Below are 23,132 nucleotides of genomic sequence, written 5' to 3'. Positions count from 1 at the left end.
AAAAGGCCAAATTAGCATGAGATCGGGCTGTAAAAGTTGGCTAGTTTAATATTTCATAATCGTCTTTTTTAAAACTCATGATCTCATTAATTTTATGTGCATAATTGTCATTTTACAAAATTTAATTTAATTGTTTAAAAAAAAATTAAAAAAAATTATGAATAATGCTCATCACAAGTAAAAAAATTCACGGATAACTATGAAATTAATTAATTTTTTAAAAAAATTATGGATAAAAGTCTAATATATTTTTACGGATAACTATGAAATCAATTTATTTGTTTTCTTAAAAAAAATGACTTGAAAACAAATAAATATAGAACTGTCCACCGATACAACAAATTCCCACGCATATTTTTATTTTTATTTTTTGAAGAAAATTCCCACACATATTTGTTTTTTAATGTAAAATTAATAAGTCTTTGAAATACTTTTAAAACATTAATTTGTTTTGTATATTAACTATTTTCCACGAATACAATAAATTCCCACGCATATTTTCCTTGCATCAGTAAAAAAATCCTAACCCTTTTTTTTGATAACAGGAACAACCCCAATAAATAGATAAGAATAAATTTAAATATTAAAAATATAACAAACACGATATGAATATATATATATGGTTTATTTTTCACATATCATTTAAAAAGTGTAAGAAACTAGATGAATATATTTATACTTACTTTTTCATTATTCCAATCATATCCTTAAACACTTTTTTCTATAATAAGGTCGTTGTTGGTGTTATTAAAAAAAAGAATTTAGATTATATTTTTTGTCATATTATTTTTTTTTAAACAATTTTTTGTCATATTGTTGGTGTCATTGAAATAAATAATCATGATTACCTTGGTTTGTTATAACTTGAAAGCAAAAAACATTTAAATTATAAGTTTTAATTCGAATCAAAATTTCATAAAAAATATTATTAATAATTTTAAAACGTTAACGTAATGAAAATAGCGGAAAGATGGGGCACTGCCCGCATTTTCGCTAGTAATAATAATATATTTTATGTTGACCCAAAAAAATGTATATATATATATATATATATATATATATATATATATATATATATATATATATATATATATTTTATCAAAATTGTAACAATGGATAAAAAAAACCAATTTAAGAATACACAAATGCTTCCATGAGACACGCATCATGCATGAATCCTCGTGAGACATGAGCATCGTCACAAGTTGTAGAAACAGTTCCCTCCCTCGGTTTTCCTGATTTCTCAATCAAACCCAGTACGACCAAAACTGTAGAGACAGCCACCAACTCCACTTTACAACTCTTTAGATCTCGCCACGTCATCAATAACTCAAAACATTACAACGTGTCACCATCTCCACCGTCCACAACACCAGTAATTCCTTTATTCGGAGGGAAAATAAATAAATTCTACCACCGTATTTTCATTTTCCATGGAAGAAACAAAAAACGAAAAAGAAACGCATAAATAGATAATTAAATTAAAATAAAATTAATAAAAAAGAGAAAGTGCACCATGGTTTTATAAAGCAAAATTCTCAATCCCAATTTTCTTCTCTCTCTTCTCTCTCTAAATTGCGTTTCTCTTCTTCGATCAGTTTTGTTTTCTCCGGCGAATTGATTCACTCATCGGCGTTTATTTTTCCGGTGAGGTAAGATTCTCGATCGAAACGATTTGCTTTCCATTTCTTCTCCGATTAGTTTTTGCTTCAGATCTGGGAAATTTCTGTTGACTTTGATTTAGGGCTTTATTTTTTTGCGTTGGATTAGGTTTTGGGATTTGTGCTCAATTGCGCTTAATTGTGGTTAATTACTGGTGATGAAATTTTTGCGGAATTAGGTTTTGTTGCGGTGTTGGGTGGATGGAACCGGGAACGAGAATTGGTAGTCCTTCTGGAGTTGTGGTGAAGAATAGAAGCTCCTCTGGGTGTTTGATTGTTAGGAAGAAAGGAGATGGTTTGGGTGGCGGTGTTGGTGGTGGTGGTTCAAGTTCGCGGAAGCAGTTTGATTCGAAGAAAGTAAGGAAAAAGGTGAAGGTGGAGGTTGATTCGAGTGATTCAGAATCGAGTGGGGAGTTAGTGATGCCGTCTGGTAGGAGGCTTGGGCCGGAGACAATCCGAGTTTGTAATAGTTTGAGTGCTCTTGAGCGAGGTGGTGGTGGTAATGTTGGTGGCGGGGAGATTAGTAGGAAGAGGGAGAGGATGGAGCAGATTCGGCGCAATGGGGATGGTATGGTTGAGGGGAATGGGTTGGAGAGGAGGGAGAAGAAAGTTAAATTGGATGTATTTGATTTTGATGAGTATGATGGAGTGGGTAAGGAAAGGATGAGGAGGCAGTTTGATAATGACAGGGTTGGTTTAGGAGGGGGAAGGTTTATGGGAACAATGCACGCTGCTAGAGGTAGTGTTGATAGGGAAATTGAAACTGGTTCAAGCAGACACATTGTGGATAAGAGGAAAAAAGCGTATTACAACAGGGCAATTGGCTTGCATCCCGGAGATGGCGGTGAACATAGTAGGATAAAGATGAAAAGGGATGGAACTCAACCTCCTCTGCCCTTGTTGAAGGAGAAGTTTAAACCTGACGAGTCCATTAGGGTTCAGGGAAAAAATGGTGTTTTGAAGGTGATGGTTAACAAGAAGAAGGTGGGTGGGTCAGTAGAACGCTATGAACAACGTAAACCAGTAGAAAGCAAACAAAGTTTAAGGGCTGAAGGCACTTCTAAGAGGAGTGTTCCGATCCATCCTTCATCACACTTAGAAACAAAATCTGCTGAGAAACAGGGTTTACTTGTTAGGCCAGAGAAGAAACAGATAACAACAAGAAAATCCTTGTCAAGTAAGGAGGACAGCAAGGGAATGGAGCAGGATTCAGATGACAATGACACATCAATGAATCTGGAAGTAAAAAATATTAAAGCTCACACACCATCAAAAAAGATAACCTCTGAAAATGAACAGACTCCTGTACATGACAAGCTCCCGACTACAAAGTCAAGTGAAGGGAAAATCAGGCGAGGTAGTGGCACAGAAAAGCAGAAACTACGAGAACAAATACGGGAGATGCTTCTGAATAAAGGCTGGACCATAGACTATCGCCCACGGAGGAATAGAGACTATTTAGATGCAGTTTACATTAATCCTGGGGGAACAGCTTATTGGTCCATCATCAAGGCCTATGATGCACTTCAAAAGCAATTGATTGAGGATGAGCGAGCGGCCAAAGGGGAGAGTTCTTCTTTTGCTCCTATTGCTGATGATGTGCTCAGTCAATTAACAAGGAAAACTCGGAAGAAGATGGAGAAAGATTTGAAGATGAAGAAGAAGAAGCAAAGGATTGATGACATTGATAGCGGAAAAGAACGGCAGATTAAAAGAACTTCTGGCAAAAAGCATCACATGAATAGCATTGATAGTGATAGCAATGAAGACAAGTTAAGCTCCTTTATCAAGCAACAAGGAAGTAAATCGATGAAAGCTAAATTGACTGAAAATGCTGTTACCGGTGGTAGCTCTAAAAGCCAGAATGCTACAACTGAGAAACCATTCTCTGAAAATGACCCTCAGAACCCACATGGAAGGAAAAGTAGAAAACATGGAAGGTGCACTTTATTAGTTCGTAACAAGGGATTGAATTCAGAATCCGATGACTTTGTTCCATATACGGGCAAACGAACAGTGCTTTCCTGGTTGGTTGACTCAGGGGTAGTACAGGTAAGTCAGAAGGTTCAGTACCGCAGGAGGAAGAAAGTAATGCTGGAGGGATGGATCACCAGAGAAGGCATTCACTGTGGCTGCTGTAGTAAGATCCTCACAGTTTCAAAGTTCGAGCTTCATGCAGGAAGCAAATTGCCTCAGCCATATCAGAACATATATTTAGATTCTGGAGTTTCTCTTCTACAGTGCCAGATAGATGCGTGGGAAAAACAAGAGAATTCTGGGAAAATCAGTTTCCATTCAGTAGATGTTGATGGTAACGATCCAAATGATGATACCTGTGGTATATGTGGAGATGGAGGAGATTTGATCTGCTGTGATGGTTGTCCATCAACATTTCATCAGAGTTGCTTGGATATACAGGTATGTATTCATTTTATTTTGCTTTTGGGCATACTGCATGTTATGGTTTTTCAAATTTTAATTGGGTAAGTTATTGATCTCTGTAAGTTTTTTTTTTGTTGGTTCCTTTTTTTTTAAAAAAAAAGCTTTGGTGGGTTGGGCTTTATTAGGACAGTTCTTGTTGATAGTTGTTTTGGTGGAAGAGAGCCGGTCAAATCTCATTATTGGAAACTTTGTTGCTCAGACAGCTGGAGGAGAGTGAAAACCCGGCACTATTCTTTATGGGTCATGCTAACATTTTCCTTCATTCGATTATAATATTTTGCCATATATCTTAGTGGACATGTTCAGAATTGGTATTTTGGGGCACCTTTTGCTTAATGACATTTTGGAACGGAATGGTCATTGTCAAGAAAGTGATGTTAATGAAAGAATCACCAGTAGTTTTTATACCTGGAATGGTATCATGGATTTGTGGTTGATCAATAGGAGATGTGTAAATAATTCAATTTCTTATTTTTATTTCTGGGGGTGTTGAATGAGTCCCGTCATATAGGTAGTGTCCAGTGTGCCACAAACTATAATAATTTATCACCGACAATGATGTTATTGATGCCTTAGTTTGGCAACATAATTGGTGAGGATTATTTTCATTCTGAGGAACTCATTTATTCTGTTGCAGATGCTCCCTCCTGGGGAATGGCGTTGTCCAAATTGCACCTGTAAATTTTGTGGACTAGCCAGTGCAACTACTGACAAAGAAGATGATGCAACTGTAAATGCTCTACGTACTTGTGACTTGTGCGAGAAAAAATGTATTGAACTTATCCTTGTTTAGATTTGAAGTTCGTTCAATTCAATATGCGCTTTGCCCTGCCCCATTCTGTTGTTTCGGTTTGATTTTGTCTAATACACAACCTTCTGTTTTTTAAGATCATGACCGCTGCACTAAGGACATGGGTGCCCTTCTTGCCAACTCCAATATGTCAGAGCATTCCTTTTGTGGAAAAAGCTGCAAAGAGGTACCCTTTGCATGTTCTTGTGCCCTAGTTTATGTCAGAGCATTCATTTGTATTACTGAGTTGACAAAAGAAGCAGCAAAACCGAAGTGAACTTTTGTAGAGCTAAGGCCTGACTGAATTTCTTTCTTTATGCTTTTTCAGCTCTTTGAGAACTTGAAGAAGTACCTTGGTACCAAGCATGAACTTGATGCAGGCTTTACATGGTGTCTTGTTCGTAGAACAAACGATGATTCGGAAGCAGCTAGTAGGGGAGTCACCCAGAGGGTGGAGTGCAACTCCAAGCTGGCTGTTGCACTGACCGTGATGGACGAATGCTTTTTACCTGTTGTTGATAGGAGGAGTGGGATCAATTTAATCCATAATAGTTTATATAATAGCGGGTAAGAACTAGTAATCACATTATGGCTGAACCATATACTGTTTGGTACATGAAATGCCTCATGTTATATTCTTTGGCATTCGTAAAACTGTATAAATAGTTTGTCTGCTTCCTTTTTATCATTTTTCTTTCTAATATTTCCGTGTACACTGTTTTCTAATTTAAGTAGTTTCAAAGGGGATTGAACATTTTATCAAAATTATAACAAGTACATTAATTGTTGCTAAAAAATAACAGCACATGCAGAATGATCTGCCACGAGCTTCATAATTAGGCTCGATGTTCCATTTCTATCAATTTCGAAATTAAATCATTAACTCTTGCTCTATAACAATCAGTATGTGATGCCTTAAAAATGGGCAACCCGGTGCACTAAAGCTCCCACATACGCAGGGTCCGGGAAGGGGTCCCACCATTCGGTGTATTGTACACAGCCTTACCCTGTTTTTTACACAAGAGGTTGTTTCCAGGACTTGAACCCGTGACCTTCCAGTCACATGACAACAACTTTACCAGTTGCACCAAGGTTACCCCTCCAGTATGTGATGCCTTATTGCTTTATATTCTGTCTGCAATGCAATGCAGCTATTTTGTCATAGGAAAAATATTTTTCAAAAAAAGGAGGAAAAGTACAACTAGCTCGAGAATATAATATACTGTCCATAACTGATAAATGCTAAAAACAAGGTAACACATAAAAGTTCTAGGATGCAGCAAGGCTATCCAATCTCTGCAAATCGGATAGGCAAAACTCCCTCAGAACAGCCATATGTCGCACCACTGTGAAGCCATAAAAACAATCGTATTCCAGATAAAATCTTGGGTGACTTAGTCTCTTATGATGCAGAAAATGGGGTGTGATTTTAGCATAGAACAGTGAGATTTTTATTGGGTGTGTAGCCCATCCTTGTAACTGTTTATGTATGTCTAAAATCTAGATAGCTTGATACATGCACTATGTTCAACATATGTTAAATACATCCTCCAGACAGTGATATCACATTTTTTTGTAGTACTTGTATATATTCTGAGGCTTAGGTCATCAAGCTTTTATTATTTAAATGACTATTTTGTTTCCTTGTTTGTCTTATATTATTAAATACATTTCATGGGGTTCATTTCATGATTTTGACTGCATGAATACTTTCTTGATATTGTTTGCTGTAAGATGCATATATATTTTTCTTAACCTTTATGGATTTTCTGTTTATTTTTTGTAGGTCAAACTTCAGTCGGTTGAATTATACTGGCTTTTATACCGCTATTTTGGAGCGGGGTGATGAAATAATTTCTGCAGCATCTATCAGGTATTATGCATCCGCCGTCGTCATTTTATTTTGTCTTTCTGCTAAACTTTATGGAGAGCCTCACTTAACCAACTCAGTGGATCCTTTTCCCTTTTATATACGGAGATTAGGACAATAATGTACGAACTATTTCTGTTTCACTTACTTACTGAGCAAAATGAAAGTAAACTTACTTGTTGGTCATTATTATCCTGTCTTAGGTTCCATGGGACTAATTTAGCAGAGATGCCATTCATTGGAACTCGCCACATATATAGGAATCAGGGAATGTGCCGCCGGCTTTTTTCTGCCATTGAACTCGTAAACCTTCACAACTTTCCTTTTCTTTGCTCTTTTATCTGATATCTTTATACAATTTTCGTTGGCATATGCCCTTTCGCGTATATTTTTTATGAAACTTACACACTCATATCTCAATCTCAATTTTTTATGAAACTGACACACTCTTATCTCAATCTCCACTTCTTGGAAGGCTCTTTGCTCATTGAAGGTTGAGAAGCTGGTAATTCCTGCAATTTCTGAACTTGTTCATACATGGACAACAGTTTTTGGTTTCACACATCTTGAGGAACCACTTAGGCAAGAAATGAGGTCATTGAATATGTTGGTGTTCCCTGGCATTGATATGTTACAGAAGCTTCTAGCAGAGCAAGGAAAACATGAGGGTAATACAACCGGTGAAGGAGTTGATTATTTATTTACTTATTATTTATCAATTTTCAGCAAATTATTTGACTCTGTTTCACTTTTCTTTTCCAACAGATGCTGAGCAATTTGAGAATGGAGACGTGGGTTCTATTAAGCCTGCTGTGGTCAATGGATTAGATATCAATTCACCCGCTTTGCAAGATCCTCATGGAAGTGAGGATGCTAGTTCCAATCTCGCCAATAAGATTAACAATGAATGTAGTGATGCTTCTCAAGATATAAGCAATCAAGGTTTAACTGGCAGAACTGTGTGCTCCAAATCTCATTCTGAGGAAAGAATATCTAATTTTGTTTCAGAAAACTGTGCTTCTCCTTCTAATTCTAGTCATGGGGTACTCAAAAAGAAAATTAAAATATCGATGTCTTCTCCCATCAATGATCCATCACCCAAATGTCAACTCATTTCGCCAAATGATACTTCTACAAATGGTCTTCCATCGGATCACTCAGATAGTCATGAAATCCGAGCTTTGGGTCAAGCAACTGCATGTTCTGACCTAGCTACTACTGTAAAGAACATGGTTGAACCTGCTTCTGAGGGGAAACCCCATGCTTTCACTGATTTGAATTGTGATTCACCAGGTCTTAACCAAAATCCTGTGTCGGATTCTCAAGTAGTGGATAATGCTTTGTCTTTTAAAGAGTTTGATATGAATGATGCCCATGTTGAGGTTCTCGAAGCTGGTCCTTTAGTGAATTCATCTCAGGCGAACAATACCGAAGAGAATAATGAAAATGTAGATGTCTCTGGTTCTGTTCTGAATCATGCTATCACTGATATGAATTGTGATTCACCAGGGCTAGACCAAAATCCTGTGTCGGATTCCCGAGTGGCGGATAATGATATGTCTTTAAAAAAGTTTGATATGAATGATGCCCATGTTGAGGTTGTTGAAGCTGGTCCTTTAGTGAATTCGTTCAAAGGGAACAATGCCAAAGAGAATGATGAAAATGTAGATGTATCTGGTTCTGTTCTTAATCATGCTATCACTGATATGAATTGTGATTCACCAGGGCTTGACCAAAATCCTGTGTCGGACTCTCAAGTGGTGGATAATGATTTGTCTTTAAAAAAGTTTGATATGAATGATTCCCTTGGTTTGGTTCTTGAAGCTGGTCCTTTAGGGAATTCATCTCAGGCGAACAATACCAAAGAGAATAATGAAAATGTAGATGTCTCTGGTTCAGCTCTTAATCAAGATATCACTGATATGAATTGTGATTCCCCAGGACTTGACCAAAATCCTGTGTCGGATTCTCGAGTGGTGGATAATGCTTTGTCTTGTAAAGAATTTGATATGAATGATACCCATGTCGAGGTTCTTGAATCTGGTCCTTTAGCGAATTTGTCCGAGGCGAACAATGCCAAAGAGAATGATGAAAATGTAGATGTCTCTGGTTCAGTTCTTGATCACACTGAAAGTGATATGAATAATAATTCACCAGGGCATGACCGAAATCCTGTGCTTGATTCTCAAGTGACGGATAATGCTTTGCCTTTTAAAGAGTTTGATATGAATGATGTCCGTGATGAGGTTGTTGAAGCCAGTCCTTCAGTGAATTCATCTGAGGGGAACAATACCAAAGAGAATAATAAAAATGTAGATGTCTCTGGTTCAGCTCTTAATCATGCTTCCATTGATATGAACAGTAATTCACCAGGTCTTGACCAAAATCCTGTGGTGGATTCTCAACTGGCGGAAAGTGCGTCTTGTAAAGAGTTTGATATGAATGATACCCATGTCGAGGTTCTTGAAGCTGGTCCTTTAGTGAATTTTCCTGAGGGGAACAATGCCAAAGAGAATGATGAAAATGTAGATGTCTCTAGTTCTGTTCTTAATCATGCTGGTGAGAGTTCCTTGCAGGTAAGATCTGATTTGAATGGTGAACTTGCATATGAAAGGGAAAAGAATTCACATTTGGACACAGAAGTTGCTTCAAATGAAATGCATTTTGATGAAACTGGCGTAAATCCTTCTGGTGATAGTGCTGAGACTGACCAAGCATTGAATGGTTGAGTTTAACATCATTGATGTCTTCAGTTCTACGGCTCATGCAACTTTTACAATTTTTCACTTAAAGATTCAATGCCTTATATGCAACCATTTTTCAAGGCTTTGGAACTTATATGTCATGCTTTAATCTAGATAGTCTGAAAAGGTTATATAAATTTCAAGGGAAATAGTAGCGGGTCCCTTGCGTTGTTGTTTAAGTATGAATTTCTTAAGGTTCTAAGTTGACTTCATTCCATATGAATGTTTCTTCTGCCAAAATGTTTCTAGGTTGCTTTTGGTTCAAGTTGTGTCCATATGGGTCCATCGGGTGAAGCTGTTTTCCTGTAATGTGCACCCATCCTTCATAGTTTCATACCCAAGCAGATCCTTTGAGTGTACTATATATATGATATATGATATATGCTTCTCGTTGTTTGTATCTGAAAATCTGTGGAGTGAATTTGGCTTCCTTTTCAAGCCCTGTTTGCAATTGACTATTTTACGACAGTAATTCATTACATATAATCAGCAGGCAGATACTTGTTTTATATGATATTTTTGGTTACTTTCCTAGTTTTGAGTCATATATGGTACCAAGAAACTATGTTTCTCCAATTCTGATCCTCCACATTGTTATCCGCTTCTGCTCAAGCTCTCCAATTGGTCGTGATGTTCCCTTTTCCAGGGTCGCCAATGCATCCTCCAACATTCAAAGGTTTGTCTTGTTAAAATTGAATGTGTTTGAATAGTATTTTTTGTGTACATCATAAACCAAATTTGTGGTGCATGCACTATTACCGTGCTTGTAAGAAGTAAAGACCTTTCTTTGTGGAGGGTTTATTTGGGTGTTGAGCTTTTGCTTTTGTTTCTTCAACTTTTTTGTAATGAAGGTAATATGTTTGATATTAAAACGGCAATTGCTGTCATCTTGAATGAATTCTTGTACTTTTGTCATCATGGTAATAACTATAGGTGCGTGCTTATTTTCGGAGTGTTTGGGTATCACGCGTCTCACTTGTTTTTGTTTTTGACGGTGAGTCCATAGATAGAAGTGGTATAATGGATGTTCGTTTTCTGACCCTGGTCGAACTTCCAGTTGATGAATACAAGATATTTATTTCCTGATAATGTAATTCTTAGAATGAGTTTATTTTCCATTTTAAGTGGATTATATAATTATTTAGAACCTAACTGGGAGATTTTTTGTTTCAAGTCTATCAGCACGTTTTCTCTTTGTTCTTCTTCATGACCCAAAGCCTAAACTACTTTCAAAAGAACGAAAATAATATAACATCATATTAATACTCAGTGCAAACTCTAAATTACGTAGTTAATCATATTTGTACAATTATTTTGTGATTTTTTTTTTGGACAATCTTCTTCTCGCCTCTTTTGTAGAGAAAGAAAATAAGAATACAATGGGAGTCCTTAAAAAAAAAAAAGGGAATACAATGGGAGTAAGAGTTATCCAAATTTCTCTATAAATATTGGCATTTGTTCAATTACCATGGCAGAGTTTTGGAAAAAAAATTCGTAACCATAATTTGGTAATCTCGAAAAGTTTTAGTTCTACTTGTATTAAAGCTGATTTTCTATCTACCCTTAATCTCATTCAAAAGGGTTGTCAATCGAGCCACCGTTGTTGTAATTTTGTTCTCAATTAAAACTGTATCCTTGAAGTTCATAATTTTGCGAAGATACATATTCAATCGGTGAGATCAATCCTTTTCTCTTGTTAATTAAATTAAGATTAATTGTGATGGACCAGTTACCCATTTTGTGTGTAAAGCTTCCATGAAGGAGTTATTCGTTATCGTCATGGATTTTCTTTACAATGTTCTTTCTTAAGTGTTCGATAAGATGCACTAAATTATGAGTGTTTACCATCACCTTTCTTTAATCAAGCAAATTTCAACGAATCATTGTAAAAAACAATTGTCTTTCAACCATTAGAATGATGGAAGAGAGTGTTACTTGTTCAAATATTTTTCATCATCTCGTCTCACATTAAGTTCTCTATCCACTAATTCTGTTAGCAAATATCTACATGGCTAGCGCTCTTGCAAAGTTTGGTATGAATTAATTTACTCATTTAGATTTATTTTTTTATGTTGTTCTAAATTTTCTGTTTCTTCCAATTATAAAAGATTGAATTTGTATTCATAAAGATATTTAGTCTTGTAAAAAAAAAAAAAAAAGGTATTTAGTCTATTTTGAGCCTTTGGCTCCTTTCTATTCACCAATTTTTTTTATTGCTACAACTACCTATTCTTTTCTTCTTGAGCTCTTTTATTGTAAATTTTTATTTTTTTTACTAAATCAACTTTTACTCTTTTGTTTTTTTACAAAAACTTTTACCTAATATTAGTAAATTTTGTCAAAAGAGTAAGACCAAAAAGTACTCTAGTGGTGGTAGTACGACACGACACTTGACAAACAAGATCTTCTACCATAACATAACAATTTGCATCTGTTCACTCTCTTGGTTTGTGTTTTGATTTCACAGTCGCAATCTTAATGGAGCTGACTTTACCTCAAACTCAATTGCACCCAAAATATCTTCCATTTCCGTCTCTGAAATCATCTAGGGTTTCTGTTTTTCATACAATTACACCCGTCCCAACATCCCCACTTTTTCAAGCTTCAATCTTTTCACTCAATCCCCGAAATCCCAGAAACATCTCCACCGCTGCTTTGGTGGATGGCAACGGCAACAGCACTTCTTCAACTTTCCCAATTGACTCAGGTTTTTCTTGTTATGAGGGTGATTTGATTTCATTTACTGGGATTTTGGATTTTGTAATGGAATTTGAATATTTGATTGATTGTTTTCAGGTGCTAGAATTGGAGAGATGAAAAGGGTCACCAAGGAAACTAATGTATCAGTCAAAATTAACTTGGATGGAACTGGGGTTGCTGATAACAGTTCTGGAATTCCCTTTCTTGATCATATGCTTGATGTTAGTGTTTTCAACTCAATTGATGTTATGCTTTTGTTATTTTTTATCTATTAAACACTAACACATACACCGAACACCGACACTTAGTCACCCATAAATATTTAAAATAAATGGAAGTGATTGATTATATGCGACGGTATTGTGTATTATTCAAAAATAAATTTTAGAATCGTTTAACGTTGTAACTTGTTAGGCCATAATGTGTATTATTCCATTGTGAGTTTTTGTTATAGTAGAATACTGAGGATGGGAATTGGGAATCATGTAGTAGATGTAGATATTAGATGAAGTGCTAGGTGCACATGGGATGAATGGTGAACTTGTCTATAAAAGAATATATCTAGGATGTAATAGAAGTTCTGAACTGTTAGAATCAGATTGTAATGATAACTGATTAGGGTTTTTATTTTTATTTTTGTCTCCTTTTTAACTTGAAAATTAGTCATTAATGCTGTCAGGATTTTAAAGTTAAAATTATTGAATGGATGATACACCATTTACGGGAACAAACTTGGTTGTGATTTTTCAGCAACTTGCTTCACATGGACTGTTCGATGTACATGTAAAGGCTACAGGTGACACACATATCGATGACCATCACACAAATGAAGATGTCGCTCTTGCTATTGGAACGGTACTGCCAACAGCTAAGTGAGCTGTTTATTTCTTTTCTTTTTGGCTCTACTTATTACAGCTGTTCCTGGAATGTTAAACATGTTTAAAGATTGGTGTGAAGTTAAATCTTTGCATTGGACTTCATCCTTTCTATGCAAAATGCAATTTAACTAATTGACCATAACGACTCTAACATTGATTATAATCTTATCACGGTGGGAATTTTCAATTAACTTAGAGCTTTGTTTTTTAGTGTGTTAGCCTCTATCTATCATCATAGTAAAGCATAGATTTCTGTTACTTCGTCTCCAGGCTTTGCTGCAGGCTCTTGGTGATAGGAAGGGTATTAACCGGTTTGGTAACTTCTCTGCTCCGCTTGATGAAGCATTAGTTCACGTTTCTCTGGTAATTTGCGTACTATTTATAGCTATAATCATTAACTCTCTGTTAAAGATTTAAGTTAACGTGGGTTGGGAAATGCATGATTTGTCCTTGCTTACAAATATAGTAAATCTGTAAATGGTTGAAGAAACTTTGAAACTATGTAATGGATTTTGCATGTGCGATTTAAGAACCATACATTATCATGTTGATTATCCACATCAATAAATTTTGCGACTCAGAAAGTTCAGTTATCAATGGCGAGCCTGCGAGCTTGTTGCCTTGTGTCATGGCTTTCTCGTTCACTCTAGCAGTATTTGTTCACAAGGTTTCTGAATTGAAATTCGGAAGTTTTAACGACCGTCTTGATCACATTATAGCTTTCTCGTTCACTCTAGCAGTATTTTGTGCTTCATTATAGCTTTCCTCCCTGACCTTGTCCAGGATTTGTCCGGCCGACCGCATCTTGGTTATGATTTAAACATACCTACTCAGAGGGTCGGGAAGTATGACACTCAGGTAGTACACGTCTGTTTAAATATACTTCATGGTTCAGTTTTGAATTTTGTTTATATAGCTTTTGACTATTGATATTCAAACGGATAGCTCATATATTTTAATGATGTGTATAATTTATCTTGTTACTTGTTCCTTTCACCTTTACCCTTCATTATTTTTGCTTTCTCATGCGTCCTCTGCATATCCTTGTCTATAGTTGGTGGAGCATTTTTTCCAATCATTGGTGAACACGTCTGGCATGACTCTTCACATTCGACAGGTACTGATACATTTTTTTTTAAGCAACATGTACTGATACATAGAATAAGAATATAGGTCAGAGTCGGTTATAGTCATTGCATTTTTTATGAGTATATATGTGCCTTTCATATGAAAGAAATATGCTGAATGCTATGGATGTTTTACCAGGGTCTGCTCTTTCTACATTCTTCATGCACTGATTGCATATTCAAGCCTCAGTTTTCAGAGACCATGCTTTTTTAATATATATTTTATTCCAATTTTGAATTCATTTGTGCAGTTTTCTGGAACAAATTCCCATCATATTATTGAGGCAACCTTCAAAGCATTTGCTAGGGCTCTTCGGCAAGCGACGGAGTATGATACACGCCGCCGTGGAACAATACCAAGGTCTAGTATCTCTCAAACCAATTTTTTGTATTTTTTAGTAAATTTTGTATGAAGATGATTGTAATTAGATTATATGCACTATGCTGTTCGTGTTACGTAAAAATTATTTACATTTTTCCTCCTCGTTACTTTATTACAACAAGATGATATAGGTGCTCCTGTATTGAATATTCAATTCCTTGTTTATACTCTGCGGATTGAATAATCGATTTTACTTGAAAGAAAAATAATAATACTCCCACAGTCAAGTTTAAATAAAATTATCTGCTGAGACTGTTATGTTCAAATAAGTTGTCAATCAAGGATCGCGGAAAATAGCAGTTTGTTCAAATTTTGCTATGCTATAGTGTTGTAGTGTCACTATAACCGCTATTTGTCAACACTATAGCATATCGCAGAACAGTAACGATTTGTTTAAATTTCGTTACACTAGACATCACTGGTTCAACTTGTAGAATACCCTCACCAATATAAATTAAGGAATATCAATCATCGTATTAACTAATACTAGTTAGCTGATAATTGTAAGTTAGAAAATCAGGGTTTTGTTTATGCTTTTGCGTTCACATTTATAATTTTTTTTGTTAACACTGTAAATTTCCTCAAATATGCAGTTCAAAAGGGGTTCTGTCGCGTAGTTAATATCTTCAGCTGCTATCCATAATTGGATCGAGGCGTCGAGCTATAACTTATGTAAGCGGATCTCAGCAGTTCATCAAGCATATGCATCAAAATGGTCCTTAGATGGCCGTGGCTCATAAATGCCAGTCTTGTGGGTCAGCATTTGTGACAAATTCCTAGTCTCTGTAAACGACATTGTTGTAATCATATTTATTCTACAAGTTACTTTTCTTGTTAGCTTTCTTTGTATATAAGGATTTGGACCACATGAGAATCAGTTTGACATTTCAATAAGAATATTTTGAACTTGATTAGGAAGATTGATGTTAATTTTAAAACTCAGGAGCTTGCTAGCCCATACATGCTGCTCTTGTCCCTGCATCTTTGTTCAGTTCAGGAACCTTAGGCGTCTTTGCTATGATATGATTATTTTGATGCTTCCACCTTTGCTAGGTAGGTGCCTAAAGAACAATTTTCATACTTCAAAATCATTAGATCCCTCGTTAGTAAAAAAAAAGTATCATTAGTTCCCTCTCAATCAGATTTTAGTGGGTCTTGTTTGTTAAAGATAATAAAAAAGTTATTCGATATTTAATAATTTAGAGATTCTTTTATAAAAAATAAGCCACTCTTCCTTAAAAAAAGCTACTATGTTTTTTATTACTACTATAATATCACCTTTTTAAAAATAAAATCAGTTATAAAAATGAATCTTATAGAGGAGCTACTCGAAAATGTTTTTGATTTGAAACGGTTTTTTTTTTATTGTCTTCAGCTTCTCATTTTTTTTTTTTAAGTAAATCTATTTAACAGGCGGATGAATTTTTTTAAAGAAGTTAATTTTATATTAAAAGTGAATTTTTTTCATTAAAAAAAAGTATAACAAACGATCAAATGGTTTGGCTAAAAAAATGCAAGGGAGCTACTGTGTTGCAACAGCAATACACTCATTCCATTGGTAGATGAATTGTGCTGCATTATATATTGAGCAAAATTGCCCCTCATTGTTTCACACTACATGCCCCATCACTTAGTGAAACAACTTCCTTAAATGATTGATATGCTCCTCTTAAATATAGTATAAACATTGTGAGTTTTGATCCATGATATACTAATTCTGTATAACCTTAAGACATTTTAGAGTGTAAGTCGAGTATCATTTGTACGGAACTGCAGAGACAAATTCCTATTATACAACTTAGGGATGATGAGAAGTTGGTTTATCATGAACCAAAACTTATTTGGAACATGGTATGCAGAGTCTGTAAAACACGAGGCTCAATTTTCTGCAGTCCTCTCTGTCTTGGGTTTTTATTTTCATCCGGTGGAGGTGAGGGGTAATTATCAACCAAAACTAGGTAAATAAATTTCACATGACAAAAGAATAGAAAGACAGAAGTTTGATCAGTATCTTTGCTACAAAAGAATTTACTATTCCCATGCAATCTGGTTCTTTGGGGTTTGAAATAGTGGTTTCTACATTCTGGAAGATTGCTACAAAAATTCTTCAGCAGTATTCAGATAATCTAATATTTCAGACTTAACTTCCTTCGGCAGTGGTGCTGATGGCCCTGCCTTTGAGTAAAAGTTTGCCAAAGATCTTACTGCTTTTACCAGAGCAAAGTATGATTCCTGCAAGGGATCAATCCAAAGCATGATTATATATATTTGCATTCGCAAAAAGAAAAGACTGGTATACACCAAAATGCGTATATGCTAGTGAAGGCATTGGATTTTCATTGATTGAGTTTAGTCAGAAGTACATACTTCTTGAGCAACAGTTTGGTTTCCCCTCCAACTACCAAGATACTCCCGAATCGACTCCTTTGCTGCATCTGCAGTCCGTCTAAATTTGGCATTGTCATCAGGGTCTTCATTTAAAGATTCACGCAGTGTCTTCACTACCTCTCTTGCTGACTTTAAGTAAGCCTTTGGCAAAACTTTCCCTGACTTTGTCTTCTCATTGGGATCAAATAACGATTTGACGGCCCCAATAACCCCATCATCGGTTTCCTCTTTGTTAGCTGACTTCTCTTCGGCCCAAGCCATTAATGGTGATAAACCGTGACCACATGTTATTGTAACCAATGAAATGCCAACGCTAATTGAAAGGTGTCTGCGACTGGAAGCTTCGAGAGGAAGCTGTGCAATATTAGACCTGGATTGCAGTTTATCTGTTAAATTGTAGAAAAGCTGTCAATAAACGAAGGACCTACTCTTACTGAGTTTACCATGTTATAAATATTGTATGACACAAGGGTTCTGTTTGGATAAACAACTAAATTAAGTACTTATAGCATACCATTTATCATATAAGTGCATATGCATAAGTTGTTTTTATATCAAAAGATAAAATAAAGACAAACTGTTTTCATATAAGTTATAAATTGTTTTCATAAACTGTTATGTATAGTTTATGGAAATAAGCAAAAAAAAAGAAGCTTATAGACATGACTCATAAGTTGTCTCCATAGTTCTCTCATAATAAGCATAAATAAGTTAATCCAAACAAACCTTAAAAAAATACCATAGTGCAAATATGTTGTCCACTCTCGAATGATAACATTTATTCTATTTTGTTTCCTTTCAATTGAATTGAATGATACAACCTATTTGGATTAATTTACAGTTAAATTATTTTGGTATGAACTATCAGAGTTGTAAGGACATACCTTCAATGTCAAACCTTTTGATACCTTCAGAACTTGTGATGGAAAACATATTAGCTGCAAAAGTAGCTGCCATGCTTCTTTATAAATTTCCAACATCCACAAACCAGCAACTAGAGAGAGAATTTCAACTTTATGAGTCATGTCATGCAATTATTCAGTCATTAATTAATCATATACGCAACCCTCTTTTGGGAAATAAATGCAAAGATTTAGAAGAAGAGAATGTTACCTGTGCAAATGGAAGGCTCCGAAAAAACACACTTATCCGAAGAAACAGGTTAGGTTAAACTATACTCCAAATTTTTACAAAAATTGCCCAAAACTTTTCTTAACCACGCAAGCTTTTAAGATTACCACCTTTTCTTTTAAGGATAAGTGAGAAGAGAGAAATAAATCAGAATAATTGGATTTTTTTTTTTTTAAAAAAAAAATAATATAAAAATACCTATGAAAAAACATTGCATTGAATCAAGTATAGATGGAAGCTTAGAAATGATCTCCTACCGTTGTTGCACGGTGCAGTGTTGTGAGGACCATCTGATTTATTTAGAGAAAATTGCTAAGTATGGTTCCAAATCCAAATCCATGAAAACTAGCCCTGGATCCCAAAAATAACAAGGCATGAAACCGAGTTTATGATATTAATAATTGTACGTAATTATTGAAAAGTAACTGGGTTCTGCATAATTCTAAAACATTTTCAAGCTATTTTTCGGTCAGTTTTTACTTGTAATTAAATCAGAGCATTTCCAAAGGCAATATAAATCATACAACATTGAAACTCGGTCATAAACAAGAAAAATAGAATATCTTTTACAATTGTCCATAATTAAATCAAACAGACATTTGATTCAAATTACACAAAAGTTTGAAATTCATCAAAACATTACAAAGTGTCCATAATTAAGTGTCCATAATTAAACAACACATTACAATTCATTACACATCATTATATTAAATCCCTACTTACATTCATCACAATTGCATTAGGAACGAACATACATATATAATATATTATTTTCCACCATATTTCGAAACATAAATCCGACGTCGCTATCGTCTTTAATAAGCCAAGGCATATAGCTTGTCGTTTTCCATGTGTATTCATCTCTATCTTCTCCTAGGTCTATGCATGACATTTGACCAAACAAGTGACGTGTATATTGATTTTCACCAAGATGGTCAAAATAAGTGTTAAGTTGTGCCTTCAAATCATCAAGAGAGCACGTCGGCATTATCATAACCTTAATTGTCTTTTTAAAAGCGGAGTACCTAACACGGCCTTCAATTTTTGCAACCTCGAACATGTTTCACTTGACAAAAGCTTTAAGAAAAGAATCATAGATTAGAACAAAATTAAATGAAATGTAATAACGAATAAATCAAATGTGTAAACATTAATAACGAATAAATAAGTATTGCACTAGTTTCACCACATAAAAGTCATATTATCATATATATCAATATAAATTACATAATGTTAATTATATATTGGCCACAAAAAATTTGCGTTACAATTTCGACCCCAAAATATACGTCGATGTAATTTCTACCAAAAAAAAGGACTAACACCGACAAAAAAATCACTCATTAAAGACCAAGTGATTGGGGAAGATCAAGTGAATTAGAATCTTCCTCATCTTCCGCAATAACTTCAAATTGTTGCTTTGGTTTTTCGGAAGTGTCCAACAAAATAGGCGCCGCTTTGTTTGACTACTTTTGTGGTTTCGACGTTTTGTTTCCACTTTCAATAGCCATGAGCTTTCAGAACAACTCATGTTGATCCAAATACTCATCTTCCCAAGTCACCGCATCTTCTTTCTTGTGATTGTGCCACTCCGTAGATGATGGAGGTAGTGGACAACCATTTTTCAAATAAATAAGCACGAAATGATTCGGAATTGCCCCAAGGCACATGATGGGACTATTTTGTTTACCCGGCAGTGGCGGCCCTCTTAGTGGGAAAAAAGATTATGAGTTTCCAACTTCAAGATTTGTCAACACGACCACACACCTTTTGTAATAATTAACAACAATGTGTCCCATGTCCGAAAAAGTCAACCACTTATCAACAAGATGTGCACAACTTTTTGTATTTGCGGGAGGATGTAAGCCATTTAAAATGTAGTTATAATGATCCTCACCTGCAAATACTTCAACATAATCATCTCTATGATTTTTCAACTCTTGAATAAGAAGTGTACGAATCATGATATGATTTTGTTCGGTCAAGCTCATGAACTCGGCTATAGCCTGGAATCCACAATGTCCATCGCCAATAACATCCACCACTTTTTCAATAAATGGATGCATGAAGCGTGACATATAATCAATAGGCCTCATAACTGGGATAGCCTTAGGCTTTGGATACCGAGAAGGTGGTGGAAGTGGGTTAAGTGATGTTTTACCAAGACGAGCACCTTTTTTTCTTTTATATGATGATGTTGTTGGTGATGGTGACGGTTGACTATCCGGATTTTGGGAATCAACAACCTCCCACGAAGAAGGGATCCGACTAGTCGATGTAATTTTTCCTTTAGACCTCGCAATGTCCACTTTTTTCTTGGCTCCCTTGGTTGGTACTTTTCGTGGTGGTGGAGACATCATGGTGGTTTCAGGAAATGCCAATTGCCGCAAACCCTCTTTGACTTCAAGCTTCATTTCGAAAGGGAGTTTCTTGAGACGTTCTACTATAGCCTTCAACTCAACATCGACAGAAAAACCAACTTCATTACTTTCTTCGCCCATACGTAACCTATGCCAATGGTGGTGTATCTCATCCAATAAAATTGGCTTCTCTTCAAGGAGTTTAGTAGCAATTTCGCATACACATGGTAGCCCGTAAGATGTCCTTTGAACACAACCACAAATTTCCTTGTCCATGCACAATGTTTCCCTACAACGTGTCTCTTCCAAAGCAATGTTGTCCAAAGCATATCTAGACACATGACCACCTAAGCCGGAGTACAAAGTGACATTTTTGAATCTATGTTCTAACACGGTAATGCTTTGACCAAAGGTTGTTTGTATCGCAGTGAACTGAAGCACCAACATGTCATGTATTTTCTCCCAACAAGTACCCAAATCACCCACACTATTGTCCAAATATTTCTTCAATAAAGCATGAGCCGATTCTACCTTGTTGGTTGTAACGCCCAATTTCGTTTAATTATTTATTTAATCGAGTTTAGGCAATTATATTATATTTATATAATATATGTGTGAGTTTTGTTGATTTAATATGATTTAAGTCGATTTGAAAGATTTGATGTGTTTTGGTGATTTGATAAGATTATGAGACTTATTTTATTGTTAAATAAATTTGAAAAGAAAATAAAAATATTTAGTTGAGGGCTGTTTTGAGATTTTAGATAGTTTTGGGGGAGAAAGTGAGATAAGATAAGATATTAGGAAGAAGTATATAAGAGATAGACCTAGCTTTTAGAAAACAATTGCACGTACGATCAAAGTTTGGAAAAAGGGAGAAAAAGCCAAGAGAAGGGAGAACCACCTTAGAGTGCTGCGATTTTCTTCAAACAAGGTAAGGGTGAGACTAATAATTCAGTAATATTGATTGTTGTAATTCTGATGATTAATTGACAAAGTTAGGATTGATTTAGAAAAGTTTTGAAATTAGGTCAAAACCCTAAAATTGATGATCAAACGGTAAAAGTTGTTTAGATTGATGTAGAAACCGTCCTATAACCTTAGAATATGTTTAGGATGAATTCTGGATGTGAAATTAAGCTTAGAACCATGTTAGATGATGATAATCGTGTGAAAACTGCATTCTGCCCGAGCCAAAGTTCATCGCTCGCCATAGCGAGCAATGATCCTCGCCTCGCGAGTGATGAATGTTCATCGCTCGCCACGCGAGCCCCTTTTCCTTTGCCTCGCGAGTTACCAGATGTAGCTCGCCACAGCGAGCAACCCTACTTGCCATAGCGAGCTTGACCAAAGAGCATGTCATTTTCTGAGTTTTTTACTTTTGAGTTGAACCTTAGATGCTTTTGAGTACTTTTAGGTGCCTACTATTGATTAGTGAATGATTTAGAACGAGATTGAACCTGGAACAACCTTAGTTGGGATTCTGGCTTGTACTCGCCATGGCGAGCAGATGCTCTCGCCTCGCGAGCACTTCCAGAACTGAGTGCTTTTGAGGATTGTGAGACCTGAGCTGTTTGGTTTGGTTAGGAAATGAACTTTAGGTACTAATGTGACCTATTAAAGATAATGACTGTGAACTATGAAGTTTTTATGACCTGTTAAGAGATTATGAAATGAAATATGGATTGATTGTCTTTACTTGAATTATTGTTGAATGATCAAGAAATTGTTGAGAATGATTTGTTATTAAACCTGTTGTGATTTGATTATGCTGCAAATGTTATTTAACTAAGTTGCACGTCTATGAATAAGCTGATGATGAACTCCAAATTATTGGATGTATATGTGATAAGTTGATTAAGATGTTTTGTTGTTAGAGTCCATGCATTAGCATTCATTGAGCTTTGTCCTCACCACGATTAGGAGCTTTGTCCTCCGCACGATGAAAGTATATTCATACTTATGATGACGATTGGTACCACATGCATATAAGTGTCTAAGTTGCATTGTCGCATTTGTCAAGTTTAAAGATGTATATGTTATTGATTATGATTGAAGCTGCGATTACTTGATAATTGTTTATCAAAGATGCTATGTTGTTTAAGACTGATTATGATGTTAATTTATGATTTCGAATTACATTGATTAATGTTATTGTGTTATGAAATCTCACCCCTTCTGCAACCAAGATGCAACACATGGTCTATCCATGCCCTCACTATTTTCTTCTTCACTTCATTCAAGGTGGTCATGGCATAATTTTTGAAAAGTGGGAAATCACTACATGAATCTTGGAACTCCACTAATGCATTTGCAAATAACTCTTGAGTGGGCGTTTCAACCATAACTTTCCATGCCCTCGTTATCTTCTTCACAACATCGTGAGGTTTCACCTCTTTCCCATCCTTTTTTCCCAAAGGATATTTACAATCTAAGACGCACCTTTGTTTAACATTTGCTTGCACATGAAAGTAACAATTCATTGCATAACTTCCGGGGAAAACATTTGCAACCACTTTAATTAAAGACATATCCCTGTCGGTCACAATCACCTTAGGCATATTCATCTTTGACGTAAGAAGTTTGCGCAACATTTTTAAAACCCAAACAAAGTTTTTCTCTTTCTCATGTGTCACAAATCTAAACCCAACCGAATATG

The 23,132-nt window shown here is 35.5% G+C and overlaps 3 protein-coding genes across 7 annotated transcripts; 2 read left to right on the top strand and 1 right to left on the bottom strand.

The window, feature by feature from the left end:
- Positions 1–1,434: 1,434 nt before the first annotated feature.
- On the top strand, positions 1,435–10,425 carry LOC25485216 (uncharacterized). Of its 3 annotated transcripts, none has more exons than XM_024770241.2 (9): positions 1,435–1,652; positions 1,841–4,079; positions 4,741–4,873; positions 4,992–5,080; positions 5,222–5,460; positions 6,680–6,766; positions 6,967–7,066; positions 7,239–7,431; positions 7,529–10,425. In XM_024770241.2, exons 2-9 carry the CDS (start codon positions 1,863–1,865, stop codon positions 9,490–9,492), a joined length of 5,022 nt encoding a protein of 1,673 aa, XP_024626009.1. In that variant the 5' UTR covers positions 1,435–1,652; positions 1,841–1,862; the 3' UTR covers positions 9,493–10,425. The 3 variants fall into 3 exon arrangements, with proteins under 3 accessions (XP_024626009.1, XP_013469849.1, XP_039685896.1); XM_013614395.3 differs by having other exon boundaries at positions 1,771–4,079; XM_039829962.1 differs by having other exon boundaries at positions 1,435–4,079.
- A 1,446-nt stretch (positions 10,426–11,871) lies between these two features.
- Positions 11,872–15,575, top strand: LOC25485215 (imidazoleglycerol-phosphate dehydratase, chloroplastic). 2 transcript variants are annotated; one of them, XM_013614394.3, is made up of 8 exons: positions 11,874–12,214; positions 12,304–12,428; positions 12,958–13,062; positions 13,356–13,448; positions 13,869–13,943; positions 14,140–14,202; positions 14,464–14,573; positions 15,188–15,575. In XM_013614394.3, exons 1-8 carry the CDS (start codon positions 11,986–11,988, stop codon positions 15,213–15,215), a joined length of 828 nt encoding a protein of 275 aa, XP_013469848.1. In that variant the 5' UTR covers positions 11,874–11,985; the 3' UTR covers positions 15,216–15,575. The 2 variants fall into 2 exon arrangements, with proteins under 2 accessions (XP_024626062.1, XP_013469848.1); XM_024770294.2 differs by lacking the exon at positions 13,869–13,943 and having other exon boundaries at positions 11,872–12,214.
- Positions 15,576–16,532: 957 nt separating this feature from the next.
- Positions 16,533–18,252, bottom strand: LOC25485214 (photosystem II D1 precursor processing protein PSB27-H2, chloroplastic). 2 transcript variants are annotated; one of them, XM_024770298.2, is made up of 4 exons: positions 18,096–18,252; positions 17,867–17,976; positions 16,962–17,368; positions 16,533–16,826 (listed from the first exon to the last, which is right to left on the bottom strand). In XM_024770298.2, exons 2-4 carry the CDS (start codon positions 17,937–17,939, stop codon positions 16,689–16,691), a joined length of 618 nt encoding a protein of 205 aa, XP_024626066.1. In that variant the 5' UTR covers positions 17,940–17,976; positions 18,096–18,252; the 3' UTR covers positions 16,533–16,688. The 2 variants fall into 2 exon arrangements, with proteins under 2 accessions (XP_024626066.1, XP_024626071.1); XM_024770303.2 differs by lacking the exon at positions 18,096–18,252 and having other exon boundaries at positions 17,867–17,994.
- Positions 18,253–23,132: the final 4,880 nt, after the last annotated feature.

The sequence above is a fragment of the Medicago truncatula genome, chromosome 1 (genome assembly GCF_003473485.1).
Source record: "Medicago truncatula cultivar Jemalong A17 chromosome 1, MtrunA17r5.0-ANR, whole genome shotgun sequence".
Taxonomy (NCBI): domain Eukaryota; kingdom Viridiplantae; phylum Streptophyta; class Magnoliopsida; order Fabales; family Fabaceae; genus Medicago; species Medicago truncatula.
This window is presented reverse-complemented; position numbering and strand designations above follow the sequence as displayed.